We start from the raw sequence: 19,074 nt of genomic DNA, 5'->3' as shown, positions 1-19,074 counted from the left end.
AGAAAAAGAAAAGAAAAGAGATGCACGTCTTTTGATGTGAGTGTAAAATGAGAGAGTAATCTTATGCAAAGTATAATTTCCCTAAATAAAATGATTTGAAGAGTGGTAAAATTGGAATTGATTGCTCATCAACATAGAATTGCAATAATGTCCCATTATGCCATATCATTTCCCTCACCCTCCTCCCAAACATGTCCAATCAAACGTAGTTTCAAGGGTAATTGTCATCAATTAAATACTTCAAACTCTTCAATCAACATTGCACTTGATAATTCTTTAGTATGGTTACAACTTACAATAGCTAACGGCTACATTTGCATACTAAGATAACTTGCAAATAACCCTCCCAGGAGATATATCATGTGTCTGTATGTATATAACTGTGATTACACACATTTTTGGATTGGTCTTTGTGCAGGACCCATATACTGTGCAAAGGCTACCTCATTTTATCTCAATTCTATGCAGATATTGAAAGAATACAACAGGTGATGTAGACAAATAATGTGGTCATTATCTTATGCTTACTAATATTTGGATGTGCAGCATAAAAATCCCATTAGGAATAGAAAGGGAGAAATTTATAGAAGGAAGATAGGTTACCATGCTGTGTAGTTCAGTCACAAAAAAGGGGAATAAAAGAGAGAGCAAAAAGTGAAGCAATAGTCCTACAATATGTACAACCTGAAGTGTTAAATCCTAAAGCATTTTCCTTATCTGAATTGGGGATTGAAAATAAATAGTTCAGTTAATAGCTTCTGGAAAATGGAAAAATAGAGAAATTTGAATGACTTCTTTATTGTAAGTAACTATGTAAGTATGATTCATGTATTGCTTGCAGGGGAAATAATATAACTAGATAAGAACATCATATAAAACTTTTTTAAGCCTTCAAAGAACCTTAACCATGGAAACAAGCTCCTTGTTGGCATAAGATTTTGGAACTGTCACTGTAAGTAATATATCTTAAACAACAAATAGTATCTCCCAGGGCCTTGAGTTAGAACGATCTGGGTAGCTTCTCACTGTATTCAACTATGGCTGATGGTGGAAGGAGACCAGTGCTTATCTCATGCACTGTTGAGAAGAGAGGAAACAACTCTAGCCACCCACGATGGCTTAGAACCTCATAAACCTCACTCGCAGTTGAGACACCCTTATTGCAAGAAAGTTAGAATATAAAGGACATCAAAATCAAGAACACAAAAACCACACTACTTGGTATGATTCTTTGATCAATTGGTAATGATTCTTTTTAGTAAAAAGAATTTTATGCTTTAATTTGTGGTTGGAAGAAATTTCCATGAATATGAAATTTCAAACTGGGTTTGATTGTTTTTTTAGTCTTGAGTTATGGATAAAGATATTATGAAGCTCATAATCTATGCACAAATAAGCATGGTGTTTTCCATTTTTTCACTTTGCTGCACTTATATTTAACAAGTTATCACTATATAATGTGTGCAAGATTATCTAGTACTATTTTCCAGAGTAAATATTATATTGTTTGCTATATTAAGTTTCATGAATGTACCTGTAATTTCTGGCCTTGAAGCATCTCTGCTTCAAGCTCATCAAAAGACCTGCATAAAAGAACTAAAATCAGATATAACTAAATCAACCATTTTCCTTTTGTCACCCTAGAAATATGGACCAGAGAGAAAGAAATACAAAGCAACCTCTTTCCCCCATTCTTTGCATAAGCCTCAGCAACTTTCCTGTTTCTTCCACCCACTGCCACAGATAATATGGTTTTAATGAAACAAAGATAAGCAATAAAAATTGGGGTGAAATTAATTAGCTTCCTTACAGCATGTTGTGATAAGGTCAGCTACACCACAACTCTCAAAAAAGGTGCTGTCCTTAACTGATGGAAACAACAACTTTGAAAATGCTTTCATCTCTCTAAGACCAAGTCTCATGATTGCAGCCTACACATATTTAGAGAACAAAAAATAAGATACTATATATATATATATATATTTAGGAAAAAGTGTTTGTCCTTTTAAATGATACAACCTATGTCATTTCACTCTCACAGAGAAATGAGACCCACATCTTTATTTTATTTTTTTGTCCACTCCCCCCCTTTATTTATCTCTTTCTCTCTCTTAAAATAACATAACTTTACATACTTTAAAATGACACACACTTTCTTATATATATATATATACCAAGTAAGGATCATTTTTCCTGCAAGTTATACTCTCAATCCTGCTCTTATATGAACCATTAGATACAAATAGATAATAAGTGTAAGACTTCTTATATTTACACCATGTAAGAATAACTTGGCATATATAAATATAAATCTTTTGATCATAAAATCCTTTAAACTTACTTTCGTATTATTTCCCATCTCCAGGCCATCAACAAAACCTGTCCCATTTATGTGTCATTCCTTGAACCTTCACAAAATTTGAAAAAAAGGGAGAGAACAAATTGCAGATACAGTACAACAAACCTGCTGCTAAGGCCACAATATTTTTCAGAGTTCCACAGAGTTCAACTCCTTCAACATCCTGAACCTATTTATTATAGAATTCAAAAATCATAACCACAAAGTAAAATATCTCAAAGTTCTACAAATTTAAAAAAACTAATGATCAAATGATTCTGTCCTGACAATATTTCATTATTACTGATTACTTTAAGCAAATTCCTGAGTTTCATTCAGAATTACTTGTAATAATTTTTTCAACATTTTGCTACTCATTTATTAAAAAATGTGATGCACTCACAGCTGTCACAATGAAATAGGGAGTATAAAATAACTGAACCCATCTCTCAGAAACTTCTCTATTATGCCTGTATCCAACAGTTGCTTCACTAAACTTCTCTACAGCTATCTGTACAAACAGTACTAATTAGAACAACCAAATATACATAAACATAAACATAAACATCATCATCATAATAATAATAATAATAATAGTAATAATATCTTCTAAGTTCTAACTACCTCATTTGCTATGTTGGCTCCCATTAAAACACAACAATTGATTCCCAGTAACTGGGAGATGAGACTAGAAATCATGCATGGGCCTTCCATTTTGACCTCCATCCCTTTGACAAGAGAAATAGCCTCAGCATCTGCCCTTATTTTCCCAGAAAGCCTTTTGCATATTCCTTCCATAAATTGATGTGGAGTCACAAAGACTAACATATTGGCATCCTTCACTGCATAATTTACCCGATCAGAATAGTACAAAACCCCAACCTAAAAGTAAAGAGTGAACAATTTTAAATGCTTTTGGAGTCTTGTATCCTATTTTCAACTTATGAATCCGGTTCTTTTGGTATAAGTTCGTGATTTTTATCTTCTAAATCAAAGTAAATAATTAAACAACGTTAACATCACCAACATCAACATCACATTTATCCCTGTTAAGAGTGTAGAAGTCCCACATTGAGTGTGTCTCTTTGTATTCTTCAATTGGTTTGCTATATAATAGCACCAATGTTGTGTAGTTTAATACAACAAGGATTACTATCATTTCCTCTTGTATCTATGATATTCAACATGGTATCTAGAGCCTAACAAGAGGAATCTTAATCCGTTTAACTTAATTCTATTTTCCATAATTTCGATATGGTTATAGAGAGATATCACCCTCCTTGAGGGATTCCCGTTGCTATTTCTTTTTCGGGTTTTTTTTAGTATGCTCTGTGACTGCAGCTTAGACTGATCTGTCACATCAGAAAAGAATGATCCTTGGGAAGTTGTTGGGTTGACCACCGTTGTCGTTGACCGACCACCGTTGATAGCCGTCTCCGGCGACTTTTCCGGTGACTTTTCCGATGACTTCCAGCGACTTTTTCGGCGATCCACCACCGTCTCCAACGACTTTTTCGACGACCCACCGCCGTCTCCGGCGACTTTTCCGATTCCGCGAAGCTTTGTTTTTCTTTAATCTTCTTTCTTCCCAAGATGGAGTATTTATACTATTCATCATCCATCTTGAGGGGTCCAAGTTGCTGATGTTGTCTCCGTTGATGTTAATTCCGACACCGAAGTTCCTCTTGGAGGGGAGCACTGTCCATGTTGCTGATGGTCATTCCAGCACAATTGCCTTTGCCGATGATAATTCCGGTACTCTTTAGAAGTTCCTCTTGAGGGGGAGCACTGTCCATGTTGCTGATGGTCATTCCAGCACAATTGTCTTTGCCGATGATCATTCCGGCATCTTCCACGTTGATGTAGCATTGTTGTTTTTGGTTCCTAATGGGAGTATTATTTATGTATCAAGCTTGTAGCATATGATCTATATGCTACAGCTTGAGGGGGAGTGTTAAGAGTGTAGAAGTCCCACATTGAGTGTGTCTCTTTGTATTCTTCAATTGGTTTGCTATATAATAGCACCAATGTTGTGTAGTTTAATACAACAAGGATTACTATCATTTCCTCTTGTATCTATGTTATTCAACAATCCCAAACTGTAAACAATTAAAATAAAACTAAATTAATACCTGCATTTTCAAGGTCTGGATCTGCAACAACATTTTTGCCAAGCTTGATTCCAGGGAGATATTTGACATTTTCCTGCCAAAAGGAATAGTAATATTCATTGAAAAATATGGAACACATAAGGGGAATGAAATATTGAAATGCATGGCTAGTCCTTACATTGGTTCGATTGATAACATCTGTGAGCTTCTCCCCACTTGGTAATGTCTCCTCATATACCCACATCCTCACTTCATCTGAATTTATCAAAAGATTCATCAAAATGGGAAATTTAAGATTCTAAAGAGAGAAAGTTATGTTTCAGCATACAGCAGAAAATTTCCATAATCCAAAGTCACTGTGGCATTTTATTTTAATCATTTTCACCCTCCCACACCCCAACTTGGGATCATCATGTTACACAAATTCCCTTGTCCAAAAACACATCATCTTCATGAATAAGAACCTCATTAACATACATATGCTCACATTCCATAACTCAAAAGAGAAGAGAATACTAAGGATCAAGAAAAGTACCATGGAAGGAGCTTAGCCTGAGGGTGTTGGAGGCAATAAGCTTAGCTGCAACACTGCCCCAGTTGCCACTACCAATGACTGTGACTTTGGATCCCATATGTAGCATCATCGACACTATTCAAGAAGTTGTTTTGGGCCACAGTTTCACCCTCTCCTGGAACTTGGGCAGGGGCCATGAAGAACAAGAGAGGGACAAAGAGAGAAGTGTGCAATGCAATGCAATGAAGGGAACAGTGACACAGAGAAGTAGAAGATAGACTATGAAGAAGAGGAAGAGAATGAATATAAGGGAAAGACAGGGGTCATTGGATGGCACACCAGTTTCGTGAAAAACTATATTTTGCAGTGTGAAACTATGTTTATCCAAATTTTGAAGTTAAATCTGGCGATTCCCACTATGTTTGCAGTGTGACACAGGACACGACAATTACCTTGTTTTTGTTTGCTGATTAGGTAGGGACCACTTTGTGAACTAATCCATGCATTCCTATTGCAACTTTTGTTTCACTTCTTCAACTTATGTGTCCATCTAAAGCTCCATCATCAAGGATTCTATTAGCTTCATAGCTCATGGGTCGTTGCTAAGGGATACCAAATAAATTTGAGTATTACATGTGGGACTTTAGGAGAACACAAGTTATGTCATTTTAGTTACCTATAACTATGTATTCCGGATAATACGTAGTTATAGTATTAAAATTGTATTTTATTTCTCTCTTTAGAACTTGTTGACTAATGTGGAAAGTGAAAAAAAGTACGACCTTAATATTATAACTATGTAATATTATAACCATATATTCCCGGAAGTATATAATTATAAGCAGTTAAAAGGACACTACTTGTGTCCTTAAAAAGGACAAAATGTTTTCCCATTATATATATATATATATATATATATATATATATATATTACCACCGGAGATAAAGCAATCCCAAAATTATATCGTTTTGAGGGTTGAAGAAAGTACTGAAGGATATTTTGGTAATTTTGTTTATTTTTTATAAATCTTACCAAATCATCCGTCATTAATTCCACTAACTCCTCATAATGATATAATTTTGGGTGGTAGGAAATAACTTTATAGTAAACGATAAATTCATATATATATATATGGGTTCCTCATTTCTGCTGTCATTGCTGATGAAAAAACTTGCAGCAAATATATTTACATAAGATACGGAGCCGGATCCTGAAATTAAAAAAATAAAATAAAAAATTCTAAGATCCGGAACCGGATCCTGGTGGAAGTAAGTGTTGCTGCAAATTTTCTGATCTGTAGCAACACAAGAGTTATTAAAGCCTATATATATATATATATATATATATATATGGCAAAATGATTTCTGCAGCTGCTGTACCTACAACAAGTCAGGATCCGCGTCCGGATCCTGTTTTTTTTTTAAAAGCTGTGGGGCCCACTTTTCTGTGTCAGCTGCAGATAACACTGTCTACGGCAACTGTAGAAATGTTAAGCCCTATATATATATATATATATATATATATATATATGAAAAAACATTTTCTACTTTTAAAGGAGAAAATTTTTCTCCTACCAAAGACACATAGTATAAGTGGGGCCTACAAAATAGTGGAGAGAGAAAAAAAATTCATAGTGGGACCCACTTATGTTATGAGTCTTTGGTAGGAGAAAAATTTTCTCCTTTAAAAGAAGAAAATGTTTTCCCTATATATATGTATATATAACTTACGCTGGTGTATTCCTACATTGGAATAAGAATAAAAATTCTTAGCCAAAAATTACTCTTATGCAACATAAGAGTAACCCATCTTTTTTTTGTAATAAATGTGGATTTCACCATATCTATGTCTATAACATAAGAGTCTCATACAACATGAGATTAGATGAACTAAATTTTTTATAGTCATTATTCGACATTGCCCCCCCCCCCCCCCAATCAATATATATATTGAAATTTCGACTCGGGTGCTGTGAAGACCAGTTTTCTCATAATACTTCTCCAAAGATAATTTTTAACTTTGAAATTCCAATAATCACTGAATTATTTTTTGTGAACATGACCACCATTTTTTAGGTGGTCCCTTAGTATAAATAGGAGGATAAAATTGAAAAAGAGGAAAAATAACAGCGATAAAAGGGAAAGAAAAAATTAATGATGTGAGAGGGAGCACCAAAAAATTCAGTGGTCCTGGACCATATTAAATATTTTCCTAAACTGACAAACTGCAACCATTGAATAAATTTAATTATTATTTGTTTCGAAATCAGAGACACCAAATAAATTCAGCTTCACCCATAAACTTTACAATTGGGGTTTGCTCTTTGTTTTAAAATCAAACCCATCGTCGATGGCCATCGACTATGTAGCACCGATACGGACACGAGACACGTGACACGATACGACACGACACTCCGACACGTTAATTCTAAAAAATGTAAGATTTCGACACGTTAGGACACGTTTTCATATTACATAAAAATTTTAATTTATGTAATATATATTGTATGTAATATTTAATAATTTAACAAAAAAAATAAATCTAAACTTATATTATTCATAAATTTTGAAAAGAAACATAAAATATCCCAAATATTTATATTAAACTCAATAAAATGGTAATCGTAATTCAATGAATCTAATAATTGAAACTAAAATTTCAACGCAACGCAACATTTGAACCTTTTTTTTAATTTCTATAACACGTGTTGGAGTGTCCGAGAGTGTCGGAGTGTCCGAGAGTGTCGGGAAGTGTCGGACACGACACGTCAGGATTTTTGAAGTGTCGGTGCTTCATAGGCCATCGAGTCATTTTCTTGTTTTGTAGTCAATATTGGCCATTAAGATGATTAAAAGAGGTTTCAATTTGTTAGGCCGACAGGTTTAATTGGGACAGAAATGTGAGTTGGGCTTTTATTTCAGTACTCGTTTTAGAATAAGATATTTTTGAGGGAATCCTTTAGTATGTTTTCTATAGATTAATGTGTCTAAAAATATAAAATAATTATCATTTTTTTCTTTTCTTTTTGAAACAATTTTGCCACCGTTTTAATTTTCTATAATAACGAATGTGGTGACACTTTAGATCCTTAAGGGCCTGTTTGGTGTGACGTATAAGGCATGATAGTATAAGCTTATACTATACGTTATGACATTTTCAGTTGTTTGGTGTGATCATCGTATAGTATAAGCTTATACATCAGAATTCCCTTATACATTAAAATGATGGATAAGCTTATCAGGTCTAAGGAGGTGGGATAAACCCTGATAAGGAATTGATGTATTAGTTAATACATTCTCATCTTTCTCTTCCCGATTTTAACCCAAGTAACCATTTTCTTCTTCTTCCCTATTTCTTCTTCCCTCGTAGTCCTACTTCCACCTTCACCTTTCCTCATATCTTTATCTTTATATGAATATTGATTACGTCGTCGCATGTAGGTTCAATTTTCGGTTTATATTCAGAAGAACATGGCTCTCTATCAGTTCCGTAATGGGATCCCTTTGACTCAACTCGTGGAGAATCTGCTCTAACATCAATTTTGCTAACAGCTTGATCTACTTGTTTTTCATCTTCTGACCGAAAACTCAACTTTGATTATACAAGTATCATTCACGATAAACCCACGGCTGGAATCCCAAAGTTCAACTAAAGGTATGAAATGTTTATAAAATAGAATCAACTTTTTTTAAAATATTGAAAAAAATTATTTCTATAAAAATTATTTTATTTTTGGACATAATGATCAATAGATTTTTATATAAATTAATATCATATGACATGTTTGAAAGAATTATATAATTTTTTTATTAAAGGGTATTTTTGTCAAAAATATTTATTTTTATTCTATCTGGTACTATACATTGCATTACCAAACACTGGATAGTATTATTTTATACAATACATTATCTTATACAATGTCAAGCCAAACACTGTATAGTTTTGAAATTTAATCAGGTCTTATACAATCAAGTCTTATACTATCAAGTCTTATACTATCAGGTCTTATACTATACTATGCACCAAACATGCCCTAAATGAATAATTTGATTAAAAAAAATTAAAGATTAATTTAAAAGTTTACCTCAGTACTTTTTTTATTTGTGTTGTTTTATCCTAAATTAAAAGAGTCCATATTAAAAGACATTTGAATTAAAAACAGATATATTTATGTAAGGATAATTGATATTGGATTTGGACAATCAACAAGCAATAATTTGACTGAAGAATATATTTGGAGTTGCTACAGACAGAATTTGTGAGATTTATGTGAAAAATAAATAAGCATTCAATTTGAATCACATTTGTGGTACTCAACAATGGCCATTATGATTCCATGTCACTGGCCACCAAAAATGTTCCTTAAAGAAAGAATAGCACCAATGGTTGCTATTCAGTATTGAACAAATTATAGTAAACATAATGACTAAAATATAAAATATATTAGAGCAAAGAGAGAAAAGCATGACTGCTGCAACTCATGACTAGCAAGAGACATAAATTTCCATGCTTAAGAACAAGAGAGAGAGAGCCTAGTGTATTTTCTCTATCTCTAGGATAAAGCACTACTAGTCATCTGGCACTGTAGGTTATCTTTCCATCAACTCATTGGGTTAATTTAATGTTCCTAAAGTGTGAGGGGATGCACATGAAGCAAAATTTAAGGGCTACTTGGAGTATATATATGTCCTTTCAAGTTTAATCCAATCTAAAATTTAATATAGCTCTACAATTATTTCTTCTCTGATGACAATGGCATTCACTAACCATTAAAAAACAACGCGAAGGTTAAAAAGGAGAGAAAAAGGAAAAATAGGTGATCTTTTGTTTGAAAATACAAGAGATGAGAACTAGAACTAGATCTGAAATTTGAATCGTTCTTCTTCTTCTTCTTTTCCTATCTTCTCTCCCAGACTCAGATCTAGTTTCCTTGATCCGATGGTCTCCTTCGTCGTGCTGGTTCTTTTCTCCCCATTGTTGATTCCGCTTCTTGGTTATGATCTCTTTTAGAAACTTAGCATATGATGGCATTTTCTCTAAAGCTTCCACAAAGGGGATATTAATGTGCAACTTCTTAAGAATCTCTAAGAATTTAGAGAAATTTTTCTTCTGCTCGTGCTTCTGTAACCTCTGAGGATAAGGAGCTTTAACATAAGGATTGTCTCCAAGTAATTTCATCCTTTCCTCTAAAGAAAGCTTCTTTATTACATTCTTATGTGGGGTATCATTTAACGATCCTCCAAAAATTATGACATCTTTATCGACAGGGTTATCGACTTTATCTTCAGAAGGCTTCTTATTTGCATCTTTTTCACTCCTCGGTGCAGCTATTGGTTTTTTCACAGGTTGAATTACTATTTCACTCCTAGTAATGATGGCATTGCATTGTTCCTTGGGATTAATAATTGTATTACTAGGAAAGGTTCCTGGAGGCCTCTCAGCCATTTGTTTGGCAAGCTGACCAATCCGATGGAAGCTTCTTGATTCTTTAAAGATGCTCTAGTTTCTTCTGCGAAATTTGCTTGAGATTGAGCCATCTTTTCGAATGCAACTTCCCAAGCTGCTTTCTGATTAGATTGTGCTGGTTGAATTCCCATATTAGCTTGTTGTTGTGCTCCTTGATTATATGACAATGCAGAATGATTCCTCCAACTAGGATTATAAGTGTTGCTGTAAGGATTGTTCTCCCTACGTTGGCCGTACCAAAGAGAATTCACCTGAGCTGGGTTTATAGTAACCATAGCCTCACATTTATCGGCACTATTCGCCACAAGTGTCGCATACCACTGGGAATTTGATTTTGGGTAAAGAGTTTAACAAGTGAATCCAGCCTTAGATCCATCTTGTCTTGTTTGGCGAACATAGCGTCGTACCCTTCTAACTGCATAACTCCTCTCTTAGGTTGCATTGGTGTGACCTCATTATCTTCAGATGCCATCTTTTCAACTAAGTCAATAGCTCTAGTTGGAGTAATTTCTCCAATACTACCTCCAGCCGCGACATTAAAGAGTACTCTATATGTTGACGTAGCTCCTTTGTAAAAGATCTGAACCTTCTCGCCATTCGATAGAACGTACTGCAGACATCTCCTGATTAGTTCTTTAAATCTTCCCCATCCCACGCATAGGGATTCTCCTTCGTGTTGCTTGAAATTGTCAATATGTTCTTTCAACTCTGAGAATCGGGAGAGTGGAAAAAACTTCTTTTTAAATTTTTCAACTAATTCTTCCCACGTGGAGATGCTATCAGCAGGTTGCAATTCCAACCAATTAAGTGCTCTTCCTTTTAAGCAAAAAGGAAAAAGCATCAGTCGGAATTTAGCAGGTACCCCATTAGCTTTGATGAGGTTACACAATTGTAAGAATTTAGAAATATGTCGGTTTGGGTCTTCGACCAGATCTCCTTCAAATATATTACGTTGAATTAAATTTAGGAAGGAGGCTTTTATTTCGAAATTATTTGCTGGAATTTGAGGCCTTCTAATACTCGCAGACGGATGCGAGAAATTAGGGTTTAGAAAATGGTTCATCAGTTCTTCTGGTGGGTTTTGGTTGTTCTCGGCCATGACTGGTTCTTCAGTAGAATTGGAGCTCGATGCGTTTTGTATTTTCTTTCTCGCGGTCAAACACTTCCTATTAGTTCTTTCTAATCGTCCTAACTCTGGTTCGTACTGTAGGTCACTGGGGTTAACAGTGCCTCGCAGATGCATAAACCAGAAAACTAAGGCTCAGTGGACCCAACTAATTTTAAAGTAAACAAACTAAACTAGGAAAACAAAATAAATTAACAAAACAAAATAAAATAAAATAAATAACAATTAAAATATTCAACTAACAATAAAATAAAATGACAATAAAAATAAAAATAACAGAAAAATAAAAATAACAAAAATAACATAAAAAAATAAAATAAAAGAAAATAAGCAAAATAAAAATAAGAGAAACAAAAAGTAAAATTAAAATGAAAAATTAAAATTAAAAATAACACAAATAAACTAAGAACAAAACTAATAAAATTAAAAACAAAATAAAAAAAATAAAAAAATGATCCAATCTATAATTTTATAGATATGATTAATGTTGATTAAATCAGTCCCCGGCAACGGCGCCAAAAATTTGTTGCTGACTCGGCAAGTGCACCGGTCGTACAAGTAATAAAGTGATAAGAAAAGTTGTCGATCCAACGAGGACTTATGACAAAGCAATAATTTATCTGTTTAACTAAAGTTGGATCGATCGTGAAAGGAGTTTCTTGAGAATATTTTAATTAAATTAAAAACAGAATTTGTAAACTTATTTTTAGTTTTTAATATTTTAGAAAATAAATTCAGAATTAATAAAACTAGAAATTGGTTTAAGTTTTTAATAAAAAGGCGTAGCTAGGATTCAACTTCCCCAATGATTTCTTAACGAGTTTGCCTATACTTACGATTACATTCAAGATCAAATTATTAACAGCTCTTTCTACGATTGATTAAATCTCAATCTCTTGGTAATCCAATCCTTTATTCTAATCCAAAGTCTAATCCCTTAGTACTTTTTCATAAAATAAGCATTAACGCAAGAACCTACGGTTATAGAATTCATAAGTCTATCCCTAGATCATACAAATTCCAGCAATCAACCAATCGGAATCGATACACCAACATCCCTATTGTCATGCACGACTCTAATGCTCATTCAAGACTGGCCAGATCATAAATAAGACTAGGAATAAATTACAGATTGATTGCATAACTTAAATCAAGAATATAAATCATAATAAAAGCAAACATCGTTCAAGAACCCATTGGTTCCGTCTCGCCCTAACTAATAACAGGAATTTATCTATTCATAATTATAAAAACAGAATTAAAAGATATTAGAAGATAAATAAAGTTCATGATGAAACTTGATTAATGAAGACGATCAATGATGCAGAATGATTCCTTCCTTCCCCTCCGCCAGTGTTCCTTTTCCGCCACGGCTTTCGTTTCGTCTCTGACTCCCTTCTTTCTTCATGTTCCAGAATTTTTTCTCACGGCTTTGCTCGAGTTGTATTTAAAGAGGAAAATTTCGGGCTTTGAATTCTGGACCAACTCGCTGAGGAGCTCGCTGAAGCGACCTCTTTAGCAAGCTTTTTCTCTTCCTCGCTCACTTGCTCGCTGAAGCGAGCAGTGGAGCGAGCTTAATTCTTCTCTTCGCTCACTTGCTCGCTGAAGCGAAAAGTGGAGTGAGCTTGACCAAATAATTTATTTTTATTTATTTCTTTATTTTCCTTGATATTCTTCAGATTGCAACCGTCTTCTCATCCTTATCAGGTTAGTAATTTATTATTCTAGTCTGAAACAACCTAAAACAATAACAAAGATTAGATTCTTATCTATTTGTTGGCAATTTACTCTCTTTTACTCTTTTATTAAATTAATACTATATTTTAAATTATTTTAATTCTTATTTGAACCATATTTAATATTAAAAGCATAGTATATTTGACACTCATCACCCAACTTGGTATCATCATGTTTACACAAACTCCCTTGTCCAAAAACACTTCATCTTCATGAATAAGAACCTAATTAACATACATATGCTCAGAGAAGTGAGCAATGCAATGAATCACTAGTTTTGTGAAAAACTATGTTTTGCAATGCGAAATCAAGTTTTTGCAAAGTTTGAAGTTAAATCTGGCACCCAACATTACAACGTCCGTATCAGAGTGATTGTACATTTTGCCATCATTTTAGTATTAAAAAAAGGTTAAATCTGGCGATTCCCATTATATTTGCAATGCGACACAGGACACGACAATTACCTTGTTTTTGTTTGCTGCTGAGGTAGGGATCTCTTTGTGAATTAATCCATGCACTCTTATTGCAAGTTTTTTTTTTCCATTCTTCAAGCTTATGTGTCCATCTACAGCTCCATCATGAAGGATTCTATTAGCTACATAGCACAAGGTGTTGGGAACTCGGTTCCCTCAAGCTCGGCTAAGCAGCCTTTTGCGGAAGTCAGTGAATGAGATCATCGGTCTCAGATCTCGGCAATACCTCAGCCTAAATTTCACCAGGTCGGGCAGCGCAGTTGAAAATCAAAACGCAAACGTGAGAGAGATAAGGAGAGAGAGAACGCAAACAATTTTAACGTGGAAAAACCTTCTCCAATAAAGAAGTAAAAACCCAGGGGACCTAGTCCAGATCAAAAATTCACTATGAAAATAATGGTTACAAATAATCAGAATCATCAATGTGGTGGTTAACTCAACCTCTCCAACAATGGTGATAATCAAACCTCCCTAGAGATGTTTCACTCAAACTCTCTCTAGAGATCTCTCAAATACAAAGCATAAAGCTTTGCTCAAACAATTTTCTCTCAAATTTCTAATCTCTCTCTTAATCTCTGACCTAGCCTCCACCCTCAACTAATTAATATATAGAGGAGGTGAGATCTAGGGTTTAGGGTTTTTAGGAAATCCCTCAATGAGCTTGGGCTTAGCATTGAAGGAGGAAGCCCAACAAATCTCCCCCTCCGACTTCAATGCGTCGGCTTCAGCATCAACCCGGCTCCTTCACAGCAGTCTTCAAATTTCCTTGCTGGAATCGGCTTTGTCATCATGTCGGACCAATTTTGGTCAGTGTGCACCTTGACGAGTTCGAGCTCTCCACCTTCCACCATATCCCGGATCCAGTGATAACTCACATCAATGTTCTTAGTGCGGGAGTGATAAATCGAATTCTTCGCAAGATGGATTGCGCTTTGATTCTCACAACCCAGCTCGTACTTGTCTTGATCATGACCGAGTTCCATGAGGAACTTCTTCATCCACAACATCTCTTTTCTTGCCTCAGTCGCGACAATGTACTCAACCTCAGTTGTCGATAATGCAACACACTTCTGAAGTCTTGATTGCCAAGGCACAGCTCCTCTGACAAATCTCATCATGTATCCCGTCGTCGATTTCCTCGAGTCAGAATCTCCCCCTAAATCAGAATCCGAGTAGCCTTGCAACTCGACTTTGCCTTCTCCAAATCGGAGGCATAAGTTGGTCGTACCTCGGAGGTACTTGAAGATCCACTTCACTTCTTCCCAGTGTTCTTTGCCGGGGTTTGACAGATATCAGCTTACCATTCCAACAGCATACGCCAAGTCAGGTCTAGTGTAAACCATTGCATACATCAAGCTTCTGACGTCGGATTGGTACAGAACCTTCATCATATCATCTTTGTCTTTATCAGATCTCGGATATTGCTTCTGGTTCAGCTTTATGTATCCGGCTAAGGGGGTGCTCACTGTTTTGGCTTTGTCCATGCTGAATCTCTTCAGAATCTTCTCAATATACTTCTCTTGACTCAGCCACAGTAGCTTTTTCTGTCTATCTCGGATAATCTTGATTTCGAGAATCTGCTTTGCAGGGCTGAGGTCATTCATTGTGAAGGACGAGCTCAACGCCTTTTTTAGGGCGGCTATCCTCGATTTGTCTTTCCCTACAATAAGCATGTCGTCAACATATAACAACAAGATCAAAAAATCTTCGGCTCATACCTCTTCACAAATAAGCAGTGGTCGGCTTCTGTCTTCTCAAACTTATGATCAGTCATGAATGATTCAAACTTCTTGTACCACTGCCGAGGTGCTTGCTTCAAGCCATAAAGGCTCTTCTTCAATCGACATACCAAGTCTTCTTGGTCTGGAGCTCGGAACACTTCAGATTGCTTCATATAAATTTCTTCTTCTAAATCACCGTGAAGAAATGCCGTCTTAACGTCCATTTGTTCTACCTCGAGGTCCATCGAAGCCGCCATGGCTAACACGGTTTGGACCGAGGTCATTTTCACCACAGGAGAAAATATCTCCTCAAAATCTACTCCTTTCTTCTGATTACAGCCTTTCACTACAATACGGGCTTTGTATCTCGGCTTCTGCCCGTTCTCTTCATTCTTAATCTTGTAGACCCATTTGTTTTTCAGAGCTCGTCTTCCTCCAGGCAACTCGGTCAGCTCATAAGTTTGATTCTCGTGCAGAGACTTCATCTCGTCTTGCATTGCCTTTTCCCACTCTTCTTTCTCTGAGCTCGTCACAACCTCATCATAACTCTGAGGCTTACCGTCTTCAGCAACAACGGTGTATTCATCAGATGGGTATCTTGTAGAGGGTCTTCTTTCTCGAGTTGGATATCTCGGTTGTTCTTCAGCTTGAGAACCCGGTTTATCATTCTCATCCCAGATGTCATCATCAACTCGGACCTCAGTGTCTTGGTCATCATCAGCATGTTGCTGGTCATCATTTTCTTCATTTTCTTGATTTTCTTCCCCTGCTTCAGCTCGGACAGGAGGGATGGGTTCTTCACGTTTGACAGTAACCCAGACTTTGGGCTTTGAGATGTCATGAACGTTCTCATCTTCATAAAAGATCAAATCTCGGCTTCTCACTATCTTCTTATTAATTGGATCCCAAAGTCGGAACCCGAACTCACATCTCAGCGAACTAAGATAGATGCATTCTTTAGTCTTCGCATTGAGTTTTGCGCTTTCATCTTTAGGGATATGCACGAAAGCTCGGCATCCAAACACCTTCAATTGATTATAGGCCGCTTTTCGACCTGTGCAGACTTCTTCTGGAATTTCTCCTCAAGTGGCCGTGATGGTGAGAGGTTGATCAAGTCAACAGCAGTTCTGACGGCTTCTCCCCTGAATGATTTTGGTAACTCGGCATTGGATATCATGCTTCGTACCTTCTCTTCAATAGTTCGGTTCATCCTCTCAACAAGTTCATTCAACTGTGGAGTCTTGGGGGGCGTCTTCTCAAGTCGGATCCCGGCCGCTCTGCAATATGCATCAAAAGGGCCGCAATACTCACCATCATTGTCAGATCGGACCACCTTCAATTTCTTGGCAGTCTCTCTTTCAACCATTGCATGGAATTCTTTAAATGGTTGAAGTACCTGGTCTTTAGACTTTAAAAAATATACCCACACTTTGTGGGAATGGTCATCAATAAATGAAACAAAATACTGAGCTCCTCCAAGGGATCTTTCCAACATGGAGCAGACATCAGTATGGACGAGGTCAAGAATATACCTGCGTCGTTTTGGTTGATTCGGTCTCACAAAAGAAACCCGGTGCTGCTTTCCAGCTAGGCAGTGCGTGCAACTCTCCAACGCTTGGCCTGTCAACCCGGTCAGTAATCCTTTCTTGTTCAGGATCTGGAGCCCTTTCTCGCTCATGTGGCCGAGGCGCTTGTGCCATAGCTCCAAGCTAGGTTTATCTCAGACAGAGTTAGCTTCTCCGCCATTGATCTTTCCTTGCATCACGTACAAGGAGCCTTCCTTCTTACCTCGGGCCACGACCAAGTTTCCCTTGACCAGCTTCCATCTAACACTACCGAAGTAGTTCACTAACCCGGCATCATCAAGTTTGCCTACCGAGATCAGGTTCAAATGCATGTCAGGAACATGCCTTACATCTTTCAACACAAGTCGGCATCCGACATCCGTGGTCAGAGTTATATCACCGACGCCAACATTCTTGCTGGTCACTTGATTTCCCATCTTCACGACTCCAAAATCACCACCTCGGTAAGAGGAGAAAAAAACCTTTGTATGGAGTAACGTGGAAGGAGGCACCAGAGTCAACAATCCAGATGCAGTCATCATATGCAACATTCAAATAATTATCCTCACCAAGGAGGAATATCTCGGCATCCGGGTTGGCAGCCACTGCAGTGGTGCTCTTGTCTTCCCTCTTCTTGGGAATAATCTGATCCGGCTTCACAGAGCCGTTCTTCTCATCATTCTGCAGGGTTAAGCAGTCTGGCTTCTTATGGGCTGTCTTTCCACCGTAAAAGCACTTCAACTCATATCTCGGCTTTGACCGACCTCTGGACTTTCCTCGTCTATCACGATCTCGACCCCGGGAGTCAGATTTCCCTATGTTCTCAGCAATGTTGGCCTCAGACGTGCTCGAAATACCTCGTTCTCTTCTCCTGGCTTCTTCGCCCAAGAGGTTGTTTGTCACGACATCCATCTTCAATTTTCCATCTGGAGTTGAATTATTCAAGGTCACCACCAGAGTATCCCAGCTTTCTGGCAGTGAGCTCAACAGCAGCAAAGCCTGCATCTCGTCATCAATTTTCATCTCAGCCTTTGACAGCTGATTCACAATACCTTTGTTGGTGTTGAGGTGTTCAATCATAATCATGTCGTCCTTGTATTCAAGCTTCGCAAGTCAGCGAACCAGGTGTGCTTTGTTCCTGGGAGTCTTCTTTTGAATCATGGACTCCAACTTCGTCCACAACTCATACGCGTTCGTGAACTCGGACACGTGCTCAAAGAGGCTCTTGTCAATATATTTTCTGATCGTAGCTACCGCCTTACGACTCTGGATCTCCCACTCCTTATCAATTTTGCCTTCCGGTCTCTTTTCAAGGGTAATGGGCTCATGTAAATCTTTGCAGTAGAGATGATCTTCCATCATCGGTCTCCAATATGTGAAATTGTCTGCGATCAGCTTGAATATGTCTCCATCATTGGTTATGCCACTGGTCTCCATCTCGTCTCCCTCAGAACCCGTCAAACTCGGGCTCTGATACCACTGTTGGGAACTCGGTTCCCTCAAGCTCGGCTAAGCAGCCTTTTGCGAAAGTCAGTCAATGAGATCCTCGATCTCAGATCTCGACAATACCTCGGCCTGAATTTCACCAGTCGGGCAGCGCAGCGAAAAATCAAAACGCAAATAGGAGAGAGATAAGGAGAGAGAGAACGCAAACAGTTTTAACATGGGAAAACCTTCTCCAATAAAGAAGTAAAACCCACGGGACCTAGTCCAGATCAAAATCCACTATGAAAATAATGGTTACAAATAATCAGAATCACCAATGTGGTGGTTAACTCAACCTTTCCAACAATGGTGATAATCAAACCTCCCTAGAGATATTTCACTCAAACTCTCTCTAGAGATCTCTCAAATACAAAGCATAAAACTTTGCTCAAACAATTTTCTCTCAAATTTCTAATCTCTCTCTTAATCTCTGACCTAGCCTCCACCCTCAACTAATGAATATATAGAGGGGGTGAGATCTAAGGTTTAGGGTTTTTAGGAAACCCCTCAATGGGCTTGGGCTTAGCATTGAAGAAG

At 36.9% G+C, this 19,074-nt stretch overlaps 1 protein-coding gene across 1 annotated transcript; it reads right to left on the bottom strand.

Annotated features, from left to right (window-relative positions):
• Window positions 1–1,000: 1,000 nt before the first annotated feature.
• LOC133307805 (glycerol-3-phosphate dehydrogenase [NAD(+)]) lies at window positions 1,001–5,081 on the bottom strand. Its single transcript, XM_061508366.1, has 11 exons — window positions 4,985–5,081; window positions 4,628–4,704; window positions 4,471–4,543; window positions 2,963–3,180; window positions 2,742–2,849; window positions 2,465–2,528; window positions 2,342–2,379; window positions 1,811–1,931; window positions 1,680–1,734; window positions 1,535–1,583; window positions 1,001–1,156 (listed from the first exon to the last, which is right to left on the bottom strand). Exons 1-11 carry the CDS (start codon window positions 5,079–5,081, stop codon window positions 1,001–1,003), a joined length of 1,056 nt encoding a protein of 351 aa, XP_061364350.1.
• Between the last annotated feature and the right edge of the window lie 13,993 nt (window positions 5,082–19,074).

Source organism: Gastrolobium bilobum, unplaced genomic scaffold, assembly GCF_033153095.1.
Source record: "Gastrolobium bilobum isolate Gb01-03AN ecotype WA unplaced genomic scaffold, APGP_CSIRO_Gbil_v1 utg16143, whole genome shotgun sequence".
NCBI classification, from domain to species: Eukaryota; Viridiplantae; Streptophyta; class Magnoliopsida; order Fabales; family Fabaceae; genus Gastrolobium; species Gastrolobium bilobum.
This window is presented reverse-complemented; position numbering and strand designations above follow the sequence as displayed.

Coding starts and splice junctions, on each gene's coding strand:
- LOC133307805 (XM_061508366.1), bottom strand. CDS start 5,081: ATGGGATCCAAAGTCACAGTCATTGGTAGTGGCAACTGGGGCAGTGTT. Junction 4,705..4,984: donor CAGGCTAAGCTCCTTCCATG/GTACTTTTCTTG, acceptor TGATAAATTCAG/ATGAAGTGAGGATGTGGGTA. Junction 1,157..1,534: donor TTCAAGGCCAGAAATTACAG/GTACATTCATGA, acceptor TCTTGCAATAAG/GGTGTCTCAACTGCGAGTGA.